The sequence below is a fragment of the Triturus cristatus genome, chromosome 2_2 (genome assembly GCF_964204655.1).
Source record: "Triturus cristatus chromosome 2_2, aTriCri1.1, whole genome shotgun sequence".
Taxonomy (NCBI): Eukaryota; Metazoa; Chordata; class Amphibia; order Caudata; family Salamandridae; genus Triturus; species Triturus cristatus.
The window spans coordinates 1,017,702,024-1,017,724,021 of NC_140582.1; the positions used below are offsets into that span (position 1 = coordinate 1,017,702,024).

The 21,998-nt window shown below is 45.0% G+C and overlaps 1 protein-coding gene across 2 annotated transcripts in view; it reads right to left on the reverse strand.

The window, feature by feature from the left end:
- The window catches only part of AFAP1 (actin filament associated protein 1), a 444,017-nt gene that overhangs the window by 132,242 nt on the left and 289,777 nt on the right, over positions 1–21,998 (reverse strand). For both annotated transcript variants that reach the window (XM_085642466.1, XM_085642467.1), the window contains exon 6: positions 7,303–7,482. In XM_085642466.1, coding sequence (XP_085498592.1) covers positions 7,303–7,482 — 180 coding nt within the window. The remainder of the gene's footprint in view (positions 1–7,302; positions 7,483–21,998) is intronic.

The following is a 21,998-nucleotide window of genomic DNA, read 5'->3' on the forward strand; positions in this document are numbered from 1 at the left end:
ACCTCTTCGTCCTTCACTAGGAATCCATTGCACCTCGCTTTAGACAGCATCCCTATACAGTGGTTGAGAGTTGGAAACTGGGGCCACAATCTAGAAGAACAGTGTAAAACCCAACAGAGCTGTCATTGTTTTGTCATGTTTTTTGTAAAACTTTGTTGGGAAGCTGCTGGACGTTCACCATTATAAAAAATAATAATAGTGTGTGAGAAAATGCCATCTTTCTTGCATGGTATGCCTCTCGAAGTGGTGGTCACACCTGAAGAATCTCCGTCCCCGAGCTTGCAGCCTTTGTTCATCTTGCAGCTTTTCCATTGAAATACATTGGGCGCCCGACGGCCCAAAAGCACCCTGCACCCAGCCGCCCGAGTGCCCCTGGAAGTGCAGCATCTGTTTTATTCTACTTCCCCACTTGCCCTGTGTAAGGGACCAGGAGCCCAGCTCCCACAGCCGCGTGGCCTGCCTGCTAGCAGCCACCAACCAAAGGCCCCCTGCCCGCCATAGGCTAACACTGGGCCTACTCTCTCTACACCCGGCTGCCCCTGTGCCACTGATGGTGTAACTACTGTACCTACCTGACCCTGGGAGACCTCTGAGTCTAACCCCAGAACCTTAACTCTACCAGTCGAATACTTACCTGAAAGCCGATAACTCACATATTCTCCATAGGGTAACGTTGACTGGTTTCACTTGGAAATTCGAGTTTTGAAACTTTAAAATATTCACTAAAAATCATACGATCAACGAAAACGAAATTACTCACCTGTTAGCAGGAGAGATCCCAGTGGTAGAACTTGGTGCCCAGCACTGACCCTAAAAAGTCATTACAACTGATTTTCAGATGACCTGTTTTTCCCCCATAGGATAACATTGCCTGGTTTTCACCAGAAATTCTTCTAAGTGTCGATTTTTGAAACATACAAATATTCCTTAAAAATCGCCTGTGTGACAAAAATGATTTCTTTCAACTGTTTACATGAGATATTCCAGGGCTGAATCCAGCATCCAGCCCTGAGTAAGAAAAACCTATGCCAAGTAATTGATATTGCATTTACTTAAAGATTCCCATTGAGCTCAATGTTATAATTGTGTTTAAATTGTGTTGCCTATTGCAACAACTGTAACTATTGCATTTAAAAGTCTGTTGCTTATTGAAAGTATACAACTAGAGCATCTCATTCTGAGAAAGTATTTTTATACCTACTTGTGCTTCTAAAATAAAACATCAATATTTTTTTACATACAAACCAATTGGCCTCGAGTTCAGTTCTTGAGTGTGTAAGACCATTTGCTGACTGAGTGTGTACAACAAATGCTTTACACTGTCCTCTGATACTGCCTTACTGCTCGACCAAGCTACCACTTTAGAGAGTAAGGTTATATCTAACTCTAACCTCTGCCAAACCTCTGGGGACTGTTGGACTCTGTGCACACTGAACCTTACTTTGGTGCAGTATATACAGAGCCAGTTTCTTACATAGTAGCTAAAAGTAAAAACATTTCTTTAGTCTCAAAAACAATGAATTGCAATGGTACTTCCTGACAATTAATGGAACTACTTTTTGTGTGGATGTTCACCTCGTGAAAGGGTTACATGCAGTCACTCGCAGTGAGTTTAACCAATAGAAGAAGTGGACTGACCGTTTGCTCCTTGCTGTTTGCAGCAGTGGGCAGAAGAATGCCAGTGACATAACAACAGACCAATCAATGGATGAAGTGGACTGACTGAAATTCCCTGTAAGTATATTATATGTAGTTTTAAGAAAAATAAAGAAGTTTTGGGAAATGCCAGGCCTAATTAAAGAGGAGACTCAGCTTAGTGAAGATATTTCATTTTGCACCGTTATGGTTATTGGTCCATTGGTACTCAGTGAGAGAACCAGTTTGTGTTTATTCCATTCCGTGACAAAGCAAATGAAATATAAATAAAACTTCTCTATTGGGCGAACACGCAGGGGTCAGAGCAGATTTTGTTTTGAAAGGTGAAAGTAACTGCTTGAGGTTTCCGTGGTCAGTTTTGCATGCTATGTTACTGTGGGCTAGCACTTCAGATAGCTGAATGGCCTCCTAGCACCTTGGGCATCTGGGAGAAGTGTATTCGTATGGATGTTTGATTTCCTGGGGATTGAGTCTGTTCAGCAGAATGCTCTTGTGGCGAGGCCCACGTCTCCCTACATGACCCAATGCATCTGGGGTAGAGATCTGTGATGGGATACATTGTGAAGCATTAGCAATGCACCCTCCACTAGGTTGCTTAGAGGGGAGACTAAAGTACAGTGAGGGTATTTTTAACAAAGACTTGACCTCTGAATGACTTCTGGAGGCAAAAAAAAAAATCAATAACTCATTAGCGCTGACCCTGAAAAAAAAAATCACACATACACTGTTTACAAAAATTAGGTGATGGACGGTTGCAAAAAAAAATTTTAAAAAGCCATTTGCGATCTTAAAAGGTACTTGTGATGAGGTCATCGGGTTACAGTCCTAACACATGACTGGAAAGCATCTTAGAGGAGTAGGTCTCTGAACTTTCTAGTTTTCGGTTGTCCAGTCAGTCCTGGCATTGAGCCACATCACCACCAGCTGCTCATGTGTTTGCTCAGGGAAGATTAAATGATTTCACAGAACTTCAATTCGAATTGGAGGGAAGCCTATCTGCGTTCTTCTGAAATAATGACATCAACCCCTAATGTCTAAAAGAAAGCACGAAGATGTGTATTCAGCATATACGCCCTCTTAGAGGGAGAAGAGAGCGCATGTTGTCCACCCACCTAAGCATTCAAGGAGACGGATACTCGCCTTGCGTGTGGCTGGAGAAGCAGCCCCCGAGCGTGCAAATGAAGTTTCACATATAGGGGTGGAGATGGGGATGGATGGGAATAAGGGGTTGCGGCCAGGGAGATTTTTAATAAGCTGAAGCCCCGCGGACGACATTGTTGATTCTGCGTTTCGCAAGTGTGTTTATTGATTTGGGCAAGCCGCGCATAACAAATGCAATGCGCAGCTGCCATTCTTGAACCTGAAGTGTGCCACTTGAAAAAAGAACAAAGTGCGTTTTACAACCGTGGTGATTTCAAAAAATATAATTATGGCATGAGCAGCATTAATGGCGCAGCCGCCATTGTTGAAGCAACAAACATAAGATAAGAAAAGATAGGCGGAAAAAAGGCAGAGGTTCAAGTCCATACCTGAATACAGCATGTCTAGAGGAGAGAGCACAAGCGCTGACTTGGCGAGACCTAAAGAAGCAATGGCCGTTGCTCACCACCCTGCAGCCATCACGGGCAGCAGAGTTATGGAGGTGAAACGTAAACATTACAATTTTTCATGTCTCAAAGGATACTGACTGCGTGATAGCCAATAGGAAGGTATATAGTAAGGGCAACCACACGAACATTATTGTACATTTCGATTGCATCAATACCCTTTATGTTAGTATGATTTTATGGGAACTTTGTCTCAGTAAAAAAATGTTGGAATGTTTCTCGGATTGCCATTTCCAGATTTCAGCAACAGCATTCTGACAAACAGTTTATCCTCCTGCACGAAAATACTGTAAGAGGACAAAACATATCCATTGTACTGTGATTTCAGAAGGGCAGAACTGGGCTGTTGGGAGGCAAAGCACAGCCAGCTGTAAAGTGGAACATATGCAAAATGCTCAAAACAAAAATCTAAATAAAACCGCGATTGGCTAACCTTGTAACAGAAATGCTAATGTCTTTGCTTATAAAAATTAAATTAAATACTTTGAAATAAAAAATAAAAATAAGAGAAAGTCAAAGCACTTTGGAGTCAAAAAGCCTTTTAAGCAGAAAGTTTCAACAGTTTAGGGCTCGTCCAAAGGCACAGCCGAGCAAACTAATACGTACAGATATAATCCACACAGCCTCCCAACAGGATGGCACAATTAAAGTAGGCAAATATTTTTCATAGTGCTGCTTCAGTAGCAGCATAAATGTACCTTGACACTAGGACAAGAACTTTGACTGTCCATAATGACTTCAAGGGTTATCCTAAGTTTAAAATGTGTAGTATACAATGTGGGCATAATGAGTGAACTGAGACATTTCCTTCATCATTTAAAAAAAGGGAATGGTATGTAATTTGCATCGAGAACCCTTTACCATTCGTAGCACTGACAGTCTATACCACTGCAGCGCTTCCATCACAGAGCAGAGACTGAAAGTTACTGCAGTGATAGGTTCAGGGTGGGCTGGTCCACCATAAAGGAATTGCAAAGCTGTGCCCAAAGCCATTCAAGGGCCTCATTGCACCCATCAGCTTTTCGGTCTCAGTCATGCTTGAAGCTTCTTCCTCCTTTCCTACGGTTCTACTCTGTCGAGTCTGTGTGTGCATTAAAGGACAGTACACGTCTACTGATTCTACAGAGTCAAAGAGGAAAATCTGGGTGAGGGACTTGTTAGACCTGCCACCTGCGTTCTCTCTTGACACCACGTCTGCCCAGTAGCAAAAGGAATCAATCCGATTTTGCAAAACAAATGTGTCCCACATAATAACAATAGACGAAATCGGTTGGTTAAATAATATAGCCCTCTTTAAAGTTATCTTCTACTACAACTTAAATATGCCAGTGGAACACCCGTAGCAAAGAATAGATCCAGCAAGTTTTCATCCTGGAAACGCCGAGGCTGTCCTCCTTAGGAAGCCAAAGACACTTTCTGCTAAATTCAGCTGTTAATTTGGGAAGAGTGAGTGTCCTATGGGATTAGCTCTGACCACAGGCTCATTGAGGGGAGTCAACAGTAAAGAACCCATGGGAGCAAATAGCCTTTCACAGTACGTTCATAATGTACAGCATTTCCTAGGCTCCAGGCGACCAGGTCCTGTTTGATTCGAACTACTGTGCCTTCAGTTTTTTAGGTCTGGCTTGACGGCCTACAAAAACTACTACCACCAATTCTGCTAAATATATAAAAGGGACAATTTTACATATCAAAGGTACAGTGACTAATTACATATTCAATTCTTTATCTCATAGATGCATTACATATAGAAAGCAATTTTTGGTTTCTTCTTTCATTCCTGTAGGCTTCTTTAATGTTTTAGTAAGGGCTCGGAACGCCCACCTTGCCTACCTGCTTTGCAAATGCTGGTTTTTAAAATGGTGCTTTAACCTAGGACTCAAGGTAATTTTCCTCTGATGAATTGCCTCGTTCCTCATCCACAGATTTCGCATCATATCTCCTCTTTGCTTCTCCTAGGCCCATTCCCATCCTGATCTGGAGACCAATGCTCTTCTCCTTTACAATGTATATTTCCCGAACGTAGAGGCGTGAATGATGGGTGTATTTGTGGGCTCCAGTACATTGACAGATTAATGAAGCAATACTCCATTTTCAATATTGCCTCAAATTTTGAAGAGGTTGTAGAGATGCTACTACCTGTGCCATTTTGGGCCCAAGAAGGACTACATCTGGGCTATAATAATGCTTTGTTTACAGACTTAGCTAGAGAACAAATGTGGGGTTTCCAGGCAGTCCAGAACTCAGCTGCAGGCTGGCATTTAGAATCACTTATCATAAGCCTTATCCTACAGCAATGAAAGAAATATATTGTTGGATGAGATTAAGTTCTTAAGAGCAGTGGCAAGCCATTACTAAACACAGAGAAAAGGCATGCCGCCTGATATGCCAGCCTGGCTATGTCTTAGTTATACAGCTGCTATCAACCATTTTGAATATTTGTCGAGCACTAAGAGACCGTGAGGCTGACAAAGTAGTGTTATCGCAGCTGAAGAAGGCCTTGATCAGAACAAACAAACTGCGCGGTGGGTGGGTGATGGAGGACTGCAAATTCATGTAATTAAGTGTTGAGTTTTAAAGCTTGCTGAAGCGGCAGAGCACAAATGTCACAATAGTCTGTGTAAGACCCCAAAAAAGTATGTTTAAAAAAAGGAAAATAGAATTTCTCAGACTAGGACCTTCTAAATGGAAGACCATGGTAGCGTGTGCCTTTCGGAAATGTTCTACTACTAGGTTTTCTTCATTAGGAGTGGATGGCAATTTTTAAAAAAGAGTGCAGGGCTCTTAAGCTAATAGAATGCAAATTATTTCCAGAATTTAGGATTTTCGTAAAGAATTGACTACTATCAGTTTAATGACTCAAATCGAGTCCTGGAGTGAACAGGAAGCTGGAGCAGCTTTCAAAGTGCAGGAGACAGATGGGCAGTCCTAGTTATAATGCAGACAGCTCTGGGTGCTGCATTCTTCAATTCTTGTAGTTTTGCTGTAGGAGTCTGAGATGCAGGCTAAGAGAAGATTCTCACAATCAACTGTTACACTGTTAATAGCTTTGGCAACTACTGCCATTCCTTCCTCGCACAGACTGCCATGTTTTGGCAGAAACCTAAGGGAGTAGTTAGAGGAGACAGGAGTGAAAGATGGTCACGGGCATCCTTTTACTTCAATTTAAGAGTCACTCGCCATAAAAAGGCACATTTTACAGATATTCTTCCTTAACCAGCATTCTGGTCCAATTACTAGAAATTTTGAATAAGTCTCAGTGAAGCCAAGCTGGCTGTTATTCATCGGCTTTCAATCTGGGTAAGGTGAAACACTATTTGAGATTCATGGGTGCAGTTTTGAAAATCAACTTCACACTAGCAGATGCTGGTGAAGAGGTTGAATATACATTGTAATGAACATCAGGGAAAGACACGTGCATCACAGCATCCTGTCATGATTCTGTCCTTTCTTGCCCAATCTCCGCTGTGGTGGTCTTATTCGAGGAATGAAAGCATCCAATGGAACAAGGCCCATCAATAAGGCTGGATCACCCGGGTCACCTATGAGGTTGAGGATGGCACAGTATAACCCAGATTGTAACCCAATGTCCTTTTTTGCATCAATGAAGACCTACAAATGAATGGACAGAGCCTAAGCCAACTTATTCAGGAGAAATGGGATGTCTGATATGGGATAAAATAATAGTTCTTATAAGTCCAGTATGTGTTTTGTAACCTGTCCTAGTTGGGAATCTTACACCTTAAGCCACAACAAAATAAAAATAACACACATGTATTACTATTTGAGAGTCGATGGCTGTGAAATTTGGTAGAAGAGAAGGAAAATTTGTCAATTTCTCATAAAACATGAATTATTTCTCATCAGGTGAAATTATAGAGTCACGCAAAATAGAGATAGTTAAGTATAGGTGAACACTAACAAAGTGACTCCCAACAATGTAATTACAAAAAATTGGAAGTACTATTTGAAACATTTATTAATTAGGGCATAATGAAGAAGCCGATAAGAAACCAGTAGTTAATGCATTGAACTATACCTTTAGCCACTGATCTGCCTGCTCTTTGCTCTGCACAGCTAGCACCAGTGCTTCAGTGCCCTGGTAAGTGATCCGCAGCTCATGTTTCTTCTTTTTACTGTCTTTGGGGATGTAGGTGACACTGCAGTCGTTCAAAGGGAGCTCCATCTGTGGCTGGTTATCTTTGGAACTCTTGTAGCACTGAAGGAAGATGCATGTTGAGGAAAGTCAGCTGCTTAGTTCACAGTTTCTACTTCATGTGAAATAAACATGTAATGCTATCATACTGGGAACATACAGTACAGCACAAATACCAATATCCTTGAGAAAATGAGCATGGAAGCCTCATACAACATTTGGCAGCATGCAACTCATTTGAAACTTTTGTAAAATAGAACAGTAGCACACACTGATGATGTGCAAGAGCCTGCTGACATTTCAGAGGCAAAATCACTAGAAAATTAACATTGCGTTCTGTTGCAATGTCACCACAGGGGAAACCCAAACTTGTTCTATACCATCGTGAGGTCACAGAAGATAACAACGTCCGAGTACTATCGGATTCAGTTGTATGACAATCAGCTAATCCGATGTTCCTTCTAGTTAGAGAACAATCTGAAGGAAACTCGGTTGTTTTCTTAGTAAACAGTGATAAAACAAATGCATTACTGGGATCGTACAGAGTGGCATATTCTTTCTTCCTTTAATTTATGATGAAATTAACCCCAATTGACCCTTAATCATGGTGTAACTAACTATGAAGATAATGAATGATAACTCACCTTAAGTTGCTGTAAAAGTGCACAGAAATGTTGTGAGTGAAAGGAATGCCCACAACATGAAGAAGTTGCACAGCTATGCGAGATTAAGTGGTTTCATGAACATGAGGGAAAACATTCAACGTGTCCATTCACTTCAGTTTCATTGAGCGAGTCCTAAACCACAGCGCTTCCAAACATCACAGAGCAGACCCAGAACATGTCCCAAATGTTAACATTGAACAAAGGGCTCAAGGTTGAGTAGCTTTCCAACATCTACAGCAACAAAGTTATTAAAACATTTGGGGTTCGATTTCTTTCCCAAAAAACACAAAGATCTTCACTTGTTTATCAGGTATTAAATGTATTTGCCTTTTTATAAGTGAAATGTGTTACCCACTGTGTAATTCGACATTCTGAGTTTCTAGATTCCCTCCAGTTCCTGGAGCAAAGTCCTGACTGCTGAACTTCCCAACTCCACGAGACGCGTGTGTAAAATGTGACATTTGGTCATGCAAGTGAAGTGCAATAGTACTGTGGCCCCTTGACGCCTGTGGAAAACATTACTTTAAAATAGATCAGTATTCTTTCTCTAAAGAAAAGGTTCAAATCAATGCAGTGGTCTACCTGCTCCCATATCTTGCACGTGCTGAGAATGATGGTCTCTGCTTACGCTCTACTGAGGACTGACTGAGCCTGCCCAAGGGTCCGAATCTGCTGTATACAAGTTGCTCCTTTTCTAAAATGTTGTGGTGAGGATCCGGCAGAGCTTAGCCAATGTGATTGCGCCTATGAAACAAGTGGAAGGTTTCCCTGGCTGTCAGTGAAACAAAGCCTACGTGTCAAGACTCCTGGCATAATGCGGTTATACGGAAAATACATGTCTAAAATAGAAATTCTCTAAATCTACTAAAGAATTCTTCAATTCTTTATCCCAACTTCTTTCCCTCCAGGTTCTTTGTGTCCAGTGATCATGGGCTGGGGTACACATTTAAGTAATTTGGGTCCCAAACGTTATAAACAACCCAGTTCTCTGCACAATTCACAAAACCATAATTCCTTCAGAAAAGCACCTAAAACCAAGGTTTTGTGTAAATTTCAGTTTGGTGATTAATAGAAGCAGGTACATTTTTGTGTGGCTGTAATGTCTCTAGAGCGGAGATGCTGACTGGAGTGAACACTGTGCTTTACGATTATGACCAGTGCTTGATTTTTGTTTAAAAGCCCACAACCGGCCCTATCAAAGGTCAAGGTGACAAACAACTAAGCTACATAGTCTTGATTCCACCCCATGCCTCTTTAATCCACCACCAGGCACACCCCAGCTCTTTAGGTCATTCTTTCAGGTTCCTTTTCATTCCTGCTTTATCATTTTTTTCTGTTCTTCTCTTCCTCCTCCTTTCCCCCTTGTATGTTTCTCTCTTGCTCTGGGTAAATGTCTAATGAGTTAAAATATGAGCTAATCCCCAAAAATATGTGCCGGGTGGGGGCCCAGTCTGCAATCATTGGCACATATTAAGCACTGATGCTGCACACCATCAGCTCAAACTTCATTCATACAGAGAGCTGTCAACTTGGGGGAAGGGGAATTTGGAGTATTTTGAAAAATGACTTTTAAGAGTTTTACAATGCCAGGACTTTCAAAACGTAAACATTCTTGTCCTTCTTTTTAAATACATGATCCCGCTAGGAGCATTTAAGGCCTACCTTAGGAGAGACGTACAAGTAATAAAAGGAAAACTTAAGCCTGGCAAAAGGTTTATTTTAGCAGGTCGAAATGGCAGTTTAGAACTGCACTAAGGCTGTAGTGGCAGGCCTGAGAAGGGTTTTAAAAGGGTACTTCAGAGTGTGAGACGAGGAGTACTGCAGGCCCACTAGTAGCATTTATTTTATAGGCCCTGGGTTCATGTAGAAGCATCCGATAAGGAGTTGCAAGTAAATTAAATGTGCTAATTAGGTATATGCCATTGTTACCATGTTTTAAGGAAAGCGCACAATTACTTTAGCACTGGTTAGCAGGAAAAAAAAGTGCAATGTCCTAATACCAAAAAGGAGGAGTTTGGCAAAGTAAGGAAGTGAAGGCAAAATGTTTGGGGGAATACCACACCAATTGTATTTATATAGCGCGTACTACCCCTGATGAGACGTTGAAGCGCTTTGCAGGATTAACAATCATACACTGGTGTATGTGTGGTGTAACACATTTAGGACATTTCTAATCAGCTGCTCGCGTGCTGCTGGCACACTTGACTCGGAGGGCAGATGTCTAGCCTTAAGCCTACCCGACTGAGACCCGTTAACGGATCCAGTCTGCGTTACGGACGGAATGGATGGTGTGTCACCTTAGTACATTCCTACAAGGTTTAAGACATCACAGCCCCGCGAGATCTGAGCCACGTGCACGTGTTGTGTCAATAATCAGGTACTCGATATAACATGTACATTTGGATGTCGTAAGCCATCTGCTCTCTCGCACAAAGGATGTCTCATGCAAGTGTCATGGCGTGCTATATGAAACTGGCGAGCATGTACAGACTACAAAGGATGCTTTAAACGTGTGCAACCGACCGCCAGCTCTCTTGGCAAAAGAGGCAATGGAAGAAACGCGTGCAGATGAAAGACGTATTCTTATTCTAAATAGATCACGATCTTTTACAGCAGATTCGTGGCATTAGCTACAACTGGTGCAGCAGGTGCAGTAGTACCAGAACCCAAAGCCCTATTGCATCATGATAATTGCTGTGTTTTACTACCCCAGCAGCGGTCAAAGGGGCCATTTCCCATGCTTTGCATCAAGTTCCATTACATCCTTGCTACACTACACAGACTGGACAAACTTGTATGAATGCTTACATGTATGAAGTGCATATATAATATATGGGATTCTGTAATTCCTGTATAATCGCCAGTCTCTAATTTCTTTATAATAGGCGGCATGAGATGCACCCAGTTGCCAGTTATAAATAAAAGAGGTCAGAACTGGACTATTAAAAGTTATTACACTCCAGTTCTGACACCACAATACCTGCTGCCGGAGCCGGGTCAGGTCACGCGGCATCACTGAAGTAGCTGTTTAACGAAACCAGAATGGAACCTTGCTTTTCTTCTGCTCTATTTTTCTGCTTACAATAACAAACGGAGAACAGGTTTATTGTTTGCACTCCTTGGACAGAGAAAAGGATAGAATCTTTCTGCATTCAAGCTAGGGCAGCTTTTTATTTGTAACTGACTTTTATTGAACTGCTTCTATCATCCGTTTGCAAAAAATATCCAACAGGTTTTTGATGTGCTTAATTTAGCACTGGAGGGGTTATTTTAATTCTTCATGTTTGCAAACATGCTCTTTCATATGAAAGAGCTACACACCAAGGATTTAAGTGGTTTGTAGGAAAGGTGAAGGTGTGACCATGTATTATATGAGATAAAGTACCCCTGGCATATATGATAAGGATATTGCAAGTCACCTCAGAGTTCCAGAACCTTATAGAGGAACTCCATATGGTTATGGAACTCCTCAGTGACTTGCAGTATCCTTATAATGTACAGTAGGGGACACTTTATCCTTTACATCGTCAGCACTAGCACATAAAACATACAAGCCAAGAACATGTGCATCAACAGACATTATTACATTTATTTCACTGCTTTGTGAGAGGAGGACATAGTTGAATGGCCAAGACTAATCTAACAAATGGGATATGCTGCAGTCTACAAGTAGATACATAGTTCAACAACTTTGTGACAATAACATACAATTACAGTGCAATGACTGTTACTCCAAATTTCCAAGCTCTCACCTAAGCTTAAAAGCAATCTGTTGGTATGCTGCCACCTAGTTTTGCAATGGGAAACAGCTTTTTGAAGCTATTAGGGTACCACCAGTGGTATAGCATGTTTGCTATTCATTTCTCCTCGAGTGGCTTTGCCTACCCAAGCCTATGCCCTTTCACACGACTCCTAGGTGTTATAATGGATAGTTCTGTGATGTCATGTTCCTCTGGCATTATGACCTGACCCATCTCCAAGACCGTGTAGTGCAGTAGCCTGGTGGTGTGCTAGGGTCGGGAGCTAGATTTACATACAAAAGGAGTATTTGTTGACATGCAGGATCATATTTCCTGGTGAGTGGATCTATGCAGTATGTTATACATAGTGTGATTTCTTCATTATAAAATAATGCACAGCTTAAATGAAAAAATAAATGCAAGTTACATTAATCATTGGGCAATTCAGTACTTTACATTATGAAATCTTCATTAGTTAATGCACTGCAGAGGTGCGTGTGTGTGTGTGTGTGTGTGTGTGTGTGTGTGTGTGAAACCAGCGAGCCACAGAATTGAATCCAGGTTAATGCAGCGTAGAATAGTGGCTTGTGTATGTTTAGTGCTACGAGATTCTAGTCTGACAGAAAGCACTAGGAATATGTAGGCCAATATTTTAAAATTGCAATTGCATTGCACACGGGTAAATTCACACAAAAATGAAGATAAAAAATGCTTCAAAAATATAGATTTCAGTAATACCTAGTGCAATCTTTTTGGCATTTAAAAGCGCTCACTTCACAGCTCAGCTGGTAACTCCCTTGCAATACCACTCAAAAAGAATACATTTGTGTCATCAGCAAATTTGAAGTGAATCCATCAATTAAGGCCAATAATGGCTTCCAAGAAACTTAACATTTGCAGATTACCAGTTGTGCACATTCACATTTCTTTCATGCAAGCAGGCACCCTGACAAGTAGGCTGTCTGCCCCTCCCTTGGTTTCACAGCACAGGAGACTCCTTGCGGACGCATTTCAGCTCTCAGAATGAACAGTCCTGGGGCGGTTGTCTTTTAACAAAATGCAAACCAGAATCCCTAAATCCGGCAATAAGGGGAGCACGCCCACCAAGTACAGCAAACCCCAGACCAGATAGCAGGCAAAGAGTCTGCAACTACAGATAGATCATTGAAATCTCTCTGCTGGGCTGACTTAAAAACGTGAATATTAAGCTACGATTACCTGGTATGGCTCCTTCTCATGGGGTGTTTTATGTAGGCATCTGCTCAGAATGTCCAGCCTCCATTTACTGACCTGCTAATGTCAGATAAGAAGAGGAAACGGTCCTGGAAATGGCCAAATTCAAGTTGCCATGACACTGCTAGAGCGTCATGTTATTCTGAAATTTGTAGGGGTGCACCATATTCACCGTTAGTCAGCACCCGCATATTAATCGATGTAGGTTAAGTGTGCCATAGAAACGTATTTCTTGAATCGTTTAACATAGAGGTGATTAGAATTGTAACCATGCTTTTCATGACAAGTACTGTTGCAGATTATTGTGACTGTATTTTAGTAAAGCATAATGATTAGTTTACGTAATGCAATGTATTAGGTTAAACGTGTGCCATGTTTTGAAGTTACACGTGCAAGTTGCTTATTCACGTATAACATTGATGAACTAATGCTTAGAGTGTGATGTAGTAATGTGTTTAACAGTGCAAAGGCCTGATCACATATACGTTTGAAGAGAAAGGCCTGTTCATTTTCTTATGTTAGCTGAACGTTGTAGGTTGAAAATGATTTCCCTTGGTAAAGGCTTTGGGTTGCAGGAGAATGGAAATCTTAGAGAAGAGAAACGTTTTTCATTCCCATGTTTCTTTTGCAGGTGCAAGGACATTTAGCTCGTTAGTGAGACTAGGTCTTTGTTTTAGGAGTTAGGATGGTACGAGAAGCCAACAGGAGAGTACGTTGGAATGTGAGGATGATACTTTCAGCGGAGAAGGTGCCTGGGACCCAAGGTCAAGCTAACCGTCGTTGGATGAGAGACAAGTTTCGCTGGAAAAGTACCGGAAGAAGACCTGGCTGAAGAGGTGTGCCGAAGGGCGTGTTCAACGTTTTTGGGATTTTGTATTAGGGACAGTGCCCCGAGGGTTGAGCAGTTGAGGTTTAGATGGGGAGCTAGAGGGAGCATCTTAGAACGGGCTCTGACTAAGTGAGTGTACTTGTTAGGAAGTCTTCACTTCTGACACCTTTAATCTCTTACCTGGGATGGGAAATGCTAAGCAGGGATGTCACCTTAGAGATAGAGTAGGGAGAGACTAACTGTTTTCTTTTAGGCCAATGATTCCTAATGTAGATATTGGATTGACCATTGCATTTCTTATGCTTCTTGAGCTTGTTATTCTTTTTGTTCTGAGTCGTATGAGACTCTTACGCAGACTAGCGTTTGTTTTAGTGCCCATTTATCTTCTTCACCTTGTGCTAAGGTGTTTGTATGTGCAGTTATTTTTGGTTGTAATAAAATCTTATTAATTTTAGATTCGGAGTCAGTGGTCCTTCCTAAATGAGATTTGATTTTGGTGATTATGTTCTAATAATTGGATTTCCTCCCCTCTACACTATTTAGCAGATAAAAAGATCCTGGCGACCTGAGAGGATTCTTGGAGATAATCAGGTAGTCAAGAATCCGGCCCTATCAACACCCACCAGAGTGGAGGGTAATGAGGGACCTATTGTTAACTAACATGAAAGAGGGATAGCAGTATAGTTGCCAGATTATTTTAGAAGTAGTTTTGTATACTGTCAATTGGACCTACGCAGTGGCACAGCCCTTTACAGTTGTCGATCATTAGCACATTGATTACAATATATAAGGGATAAAACAACCCCTGCCATGCATTATAAGGATATTGCAAGTCACCGAGGAGCTCCATCACCATATAGAGGAACGAGTCTGAAGGCAGAGTTCCTTAAGGTTATGGAACTCCGAGGTGACTTGCAATATCCTTAGTATGTTAAGCAGGGGGTTCTTCATCCCATATAAAACATGGTCACCCCATCACCTTTTCCACAATCCAATTAAAAGCTTGGTGTGAAACTCTTTCAGAAAAATAGAGCCTACAGTTCACAATTGAACACATCAAAAACCTGTCAGATATTTGTGGCAAAAAAGATATTAAACAGTTAAATACATGTAAGCTTAAATAAATCTGCAGTAACTCAACGTGTAGAAACATGCAGTAAGATTTTAACTTTTCTATAATTATCTAAGGAATGCAAAGAACAATCCTGTTCTTTCTGCTAGTCCCTGTAAAGCAACCAAAGTGAAATGTTGCCTTCCTTTCTTCTTCTCCACTATTCTTGCTAAAACAGCTGCTCCGTGGCCTGGCCTGCCTTTCACCCGCCTGCTGACTCTGGCTTCAGGCATTGCGACATCAGAACTCGACTTCAAGAACTTATTACAGTCCATTTCTGACGTCTTTTCTTTATAATTGCAGTGAGCGCGCCGCGAGGCACCGATTATAAAGAAATTAGAGATGTGCATTTATGCAGGGATTGCAGAATCCCACGTATTATAAAATAAATGTACTGTGTAAAAACTTGCGTTGCTGTTCTAGTGATTAGTAATGTGGGAACATTAGGTCATCGAGTTCCTGCCGAAGATTGGATATTTAGCTAGAGGTCCAATTTTGAGGCGGGGAGGGGAATAAGGCTGCAGCTCCAAATTCTGGAGGCATTTCTAGAGCAGGATTGTTTTCTAGTCTTTTCTTTCCAGAATCCTGGAATTATGGGGTCAGCACCACTTTACTGAGCACTGTCGAAACTGCATTCAAAACCAAAAGCAGCATTTTGTATGAAAATGTCCGATTCGCCACAGTCAACCAATGGATTGCCATAGTCCAGATGGACACACATGTGGAAATCCACGGCTTGCAAGTCTGATGAGCAAAAACAGATGCTATACCAAACGGTCAGCACTTGTGCCAACGCCAACATCTTCGACTTCTGTAGGGGTGGAACTCCCTGAGGTGATACAAATCCAGAAAAGGGAGGAGACTGCCCCCCCCTCCTTTTTCACCATGAAACTGCAGGGGAAGGAAAGCTCTGCCACACGCAGAATGGCAGGTTTTATGGGTGTTCTGAAGATGCTGGCTGAGGAAATTGTGGATGCATGGTAGCGGTCCAGGGCTGTAGTGAAGGAAAGCCTCCTACCCCTTCACATTAGAGTGGCCTTAACCTCCTGATGAGGTACATCAGAGAACAACAAAGTCCCAAGGACATCAACAGGATATCTCTGCTTCGGCGAGGGCTGCTGTGAAAGGTTTGGCTTGCCCTCTTAATAATCGCTGCCTGGATTGTGAAGTCAAAGGGGAAATGGAGGTATCAGCTATTGGTGTGGGCGAAAGGAGGTCTCTGGCCAGAATGGATGAAAAGACTTGGCTGTATGCAGACTCAGGAAAATTGACACATCTATGGAGAAGGTCTCACTCCTCGCTAAGGGGCAGCCGATAGGCAGCAAAACCTGTGACTGTTCAGGAGTTTCTAGAGCTTACCTCAGCGCTTAGGAAAGTAGCCCTGAATGAGAAAGGGAACCAGGAGAAAATGATTGCCTCAATGGAAATTCGTAATGAATGAACAGGCTCCCAAAAACAATCTGGTGATCGCTCACCTCTCTGATAATGACCAGAGTGAAGCATTATTCATTATACTCAACTATATCACAACAAGGGCAATAAAGGTGACCAACCTCTGGCCCGTAAACAGAATGCTCAAGTTTTCCAGGTTCATGCACGAGAAGCTCATTTAAGACACTTGCTGAATGATATAGGACTTGTCCTACAATGCAGGACTTTTAGTCCTGTTTACCTCAAAACCAGAACTACGAGTTCCATAAGGCAAAGCAAAAACCTGGAATGGGCGACCTACTCATGGTTGGACTGGCGAAAGGTGAGTGCTCTCTCTCTATATTATGCACTGTGAAAAACAAAAACCACATTGTAGATCACTGAAAACTGTAGAAATCACCGCCAAGTGACAAAAACAGATTAAATAAAACTCTATGCCAAGAACTTCTCCAAATCAACCCTTTGAGGAGTGAACAGCTCAACAAGACTGACCATTTCAGATGGGTAAATGTCACTGAAGCAATTTGTACTTCCTCACATCAATGAAGGGAGTTCTGCATTGGGGCTGTAGTATACAAAAGAGGGAGGTAAATCAGCCATAAATGACTAGCACTGATTAAGACACTTCACAGATAATGTTTCAGTGGTTTTTCAGCTAACTACTCTCGCAACACTAAAGTTTACAACTCATTGCGTATAACAGCAAAAATCGGGGGCGTGACCAGCCATCATGGCCTCGGCCAGCTATCATGGCCGCGAGGACGTGATCCTGCTCGGCTCCTGCACCAACGTCTACGTTAATACCTCCATCGGCATAACCAGCTCACCAAAGACGCTGCAACGGCACAAGAAATGATGGGTGAACACTCGGCCAATGTTTTCGAGGCTTGGTGGTGCCCGTGAGGAGATCTAGCCCCGCTTTCACAACCGAGGCGGATGGCGCAATGAGGCAGCCGGGCCCCGCCGCTAACGAGTTCCCGGTGCAACTGACAATATCTCGGCACCGGGGTGAGTCCGGCAACAGGGGGACGCTCTCCGGACCTCACGAAATACAGTTGCGACGACTGACCGTCGGCTGGGGGATCGGCACCAACGATGAGAGGAGCCCGCTGAAGCAGAAACCGCATCTTGTCTGAAGCAAGCGCCAGCGGTACCTTGAATACGGCCTCCTGTTAGCACCACGCATCTGGCAGCGGCGTGCCTATCCCCCCATCCGAATTCCGGTGACCGCGCAAAGCTGGCGAACCCGTTGAGCAAACGGCTCCATGTAGAGCACGAAGAGGAGAGGGGATAGCGGACACCCCTGTCTTGTGCCATGCCTGATCGGGAAGGGCTGGGAGACCACTCCACTGACTCTAATCCGGGCCTGCGGCCCATTGCCGGTACCGTTCCCGGAGGCCGAATCGGCATAGGACCTGATGCAAGTAGGCCCAATGGACCCGGTCAAATGCTTTCTCGGCATCCACCAACAAAAGAATCGCCTGGGGTTGGATGCGTTGCATCTTATCTAACAAGGGGCACAGCCGTCGAGTTCCATCCCCACAGTTGCGGTCCGGAATAAACCCAGATTGGTCCGGGTCCACCATACCTTGCATATGCGGGGCGGGGCAAGTCGAGCCGCCAAGATGATAGTAAAAAGATTTAGGTCCACATCAAGCAGGGAGATGGGACGTATGAAGCGCACTCCCGGGTATCCTTCCCGTGTTTGGGTAGGACCACAACTTCAGCCACGGTCATCGAAGGGGTAAGTATCCCCGTGGAGCTGAAGGTGTTGAAGAGTCGGGCTAGAAGAGGAGCGAGGTCGGACGCAAACACTTTATAAAAGTCCACCGGGAAGCCGTCCTCGCCAGGGGCCTTGCCAGCTGGAAGTCCCTGAATAGCCCGTAGGACTTCATCCGAGCTGATGTTTGCCTCCAAATTGGACGCAATGGAGTCCAGCAGCGGGGTCACTGGTGCCGCCCATGTGCACTCTTCAGCTGCAATGGGGTCCAGGCTTTCGGCTGAACATAATGCCTTATAGAAGGCCTCGAATTTAGACGCGATGTCCTGGTCTGCTCGCAAGATTTCGCCCCAGGCGTTCGTAAGTTCAGCGACCTGACGCGCCGCAGTTTCTGCTCGAAGGGCATGCGCCAAGAGTCCCCCGGTTTTGCCCCCCCCCCCTCGTAATAACGTTGTTTGGTGCGGAGCAAAGCATATTCGCGTGGTCCATGTCTAGGGCCCGTAATTGCTTCCTCGCTTGCGAAAGGAGTCGCCGTGTCTGAACTGCCCCAGTATGGCGAGAACCCCCTCCAATTCCCGAATCTGAGCCTCCAGCTCCCCCTTCTTCACCCTACGGTCATCGTTACGACCCGCCGCAATAGCTATACAGCGCCCGCGGATGACAGCCTTCAAGGCATCCCATAGCGTGCCCACCTCAAACGCACCAACGTCATTCAGTTCCAAATATGTTTTAATGGTGTCGCGCAATTCGGTGACATTGGCATCATAGGTAAGCAGGGTACGATTTAGACGCCAGGAATGACGTCCTGGGGAGCCGCCTGGGAGAGTCAGCATTAAAGCTATCGGGGAATGGCCTGAAAAGGCCTCTACCCCAATACAGACGTCATCGGTACACGCCGTGACCTGGGATGCGGGCGTAAGTTTGATGCGCAGCGGAAAAGAAAGTATATTCCCGAGCAGAGGGGAAAAAATGGTGCCAGGCATCAGTAAGACCAGCTTCTCTCAGCCGCTGAAGTGTCGTGGCCGAGAGTGAGCCTGTATGCCCCATCCTGAGCGTCGACCTGTCCAGGTCCGCGGCTGGGACTATGTTAAAGTCCCCCCCGATCACCAAGTCCTCATCCGGGGATTCCATAAGCAAATTCAGGGTATCACGAAGGAAAAACTCCTGATGCTCATTAGGAATGTAGACCGATGCTATTGTGTGCACAACGGCCCCCCATTAACAGCCGCAGAGAAAGAAGGCATCCCGCGACTTCTGCGAAAGTCCCGACCACAGTCCCCTGGAAATGTGTAGCCAGGAAAATCGCCACCCCGGCCTTCTTTCCGGGACCCGAGGAGAAGTATTGTCGGTCTAACCATCTAGATCGACGTCGCCGCCAATCCGCCCGCATAAGGTGAGTCTCTTGTAAAAGGTCAATATCACACTTTAAGAAGAGCTCGTCTCTTCGCCGGTGAATTAAGGCCCCAAACATTGAAGCTCAAGATAACTACTTTAAGACGGGTCATGTGTCAGTATGAGGAAGAACCACTGTACACCAGGCCCGTCACCAGCCCCGTCACCAACAGAGAGAAACCAGAGATAACCGAATACTCGCTCCCCCACCCCTCGCAGCACCACCAGACTCCCATCCAAACACCCCCGTCCCCCCATGCAGCACCACGCAGTGTCACCCGGTCTGGAGGGGTCGTCCCACTCTGTGTGCCAGTAAATAGATCCCAGGAGCTTAGCAAGGCATCTAGTGAACCCGGGGTGGGGCGCTAAGGTGGTACCAGAGCAACGCACCCCGAAGAAGCCCAACTTCCACAACCTCCCCCACCTGAGGCTCCCATCCACCACAAGCACAACTCCCACCCCAACCCCCAGAATCGAAGACACTCCCTACCCGACCATAAAGGAGCCGCAGATCTCACGTGGGTGGAGAGAGAAAGCCAGAAAAAGCAGAAGGAAGAAAACAGCAGAGGAGGAGTAAAAGGAAAACAAAGTAACAACAGTGACGTCGTCTCATCAGAACAGATCGCACTCTTGTGCAGGGGTCCATGTGTCCGGCAGTTGGTCATCACCATCCAGATGGTGGCGCTCTACCACCAAGACTGATGTTGCAAGTCACTGGCACCAGACTCAACATAGCAGCATAAGGACCCTGGGTATCGACCATCTGGAACCTTCGTAGGCCTCAATCTCCATGATTCTCCTGGCCTTGCAACTGGCTGATCAGGGCATTACGTTCCCGCTGAAGTTCTTCCTCTGAGGGATTCTCCTGAGTGCCACTCCTATGGCTCCGTCTCCTGCCCTATCTCTGCTGCCTCCCGGTCACCGGCGCTCTTGTCGCTTCCTCCGAATCTTCAGGCACCACCCACCAGAGCATTGCGAAGAATAATCTACGCCTCCTGCACAGTCCGCACCCCATGTGTCTCGTTGTTCCATACGAAGGTCAGGTGGCAGGGGTGCCCCCATCGATACCGGATTCCTTGCTCACAGAGGAGAGAAGTGACTGGCTGCAGCTGCCTGCGCCTCTGCAGGGTAAGGGGCGAAAGATCCTGGAAGACACCCACTTGGAGGCCCTCGAAATCCACCGTCGAACGATCCCTCGTGGTGGCCATGATGAGTTATTTCTGACGAAAGGAATGCAGGCAGGTCAGGATGTCCTGTGGTTGGCCGGAGCACGAGGCAGGCCATCCTGCACGATGTGTGTGGTCCAACACGACTTCCTTGTCTCGCAGCTCCGGGACAATGTGTCTAAAGAGACAAAGGACCCACTCTTCCAATTTGCTACCATCAGCCAAAAGTGGAACTCCCTTAATATAGATATTAGAGCGCCTCAAACGATTTTCTAGGTCTTCCAGCTAGAGGTACAGCTCATCGTTTCTTTCACGGAGATCGATGAGTTCCCTAGCCTGAAGCGTAAGTTCTTCCTCTCACCCAACTCCGTTGCATTCCAGGGTGTCCAATCTGTCCCCAATTTCGCCGAGCTCCGTCCGTAGCTGCTCGACATCAGAGACCATTTCTTGACGGAGGATAGCAAAGTCATCTCTAAGGGAACTGAAGAGCTGTTCCATGAATTCCTTTGTGATGGGATCCGCCACATGACTGGCCTCCGGGTCCCTGCCTGGATCGTTAGACTTTTTCCAGCTTATTTTCTGGAGCAGGTATTTGATGGAGGGCTCCTTATTCAGTGTCTCTCCTGGCTCGAGGGGTGGTCATAGCCTCTGCCAGTCAGTCCCGGGCCGCGTAACACCAGTTGCAGGGGTAGGACCTCCGCCGGCTGCCACTCAAGCAGAAGTCGGGCCAAACTACATCAGGAGTCGATGAGTCCCAGTAACGTGGGAGCCGACCGCGTCTAGGGCCCAGCAGCACCCCACTCATTCAGTCACTCTTCAAGCTCAAGGGTCCCAGGGTGCTGCCCCCACTATGCGGGCACCTCCAACGACAGCCACAGGATGTGTGCACCCGCAATCAAGGGCACCAAGGTGCGGACATTAGCTCCTCTCTACGCCCAACCGGGGTCCTCAACACCAGAGTGATGGATGGGGGGCCAGATCACCAAGCTCAGAGTAGCTCTAGCGCAGCCCCAAATTTAGGCCCCACTGCCTTTGAGGGGAGCATATGCAGGTTGGGCTAGGCCCTCTCACGAAATTGGGCAGTGGAAGTGAAGCAGCTTCAAAGACTCACCCCTGTTGATCCGGGCCTGTGACCTTCCCCGGTCTGTGTCACGCCGGACCTCCGCCTCTCTTTGCGTAGTCCAACCTCGTGGAAGAGGTGGCTCCGTTCCTCCCCCTTCTCACTCTCCGCCACTGGGCCTGTGTGGATGCTTACGAAGCAGGCCGAGCACCCACCCAATACAGGCCTCACT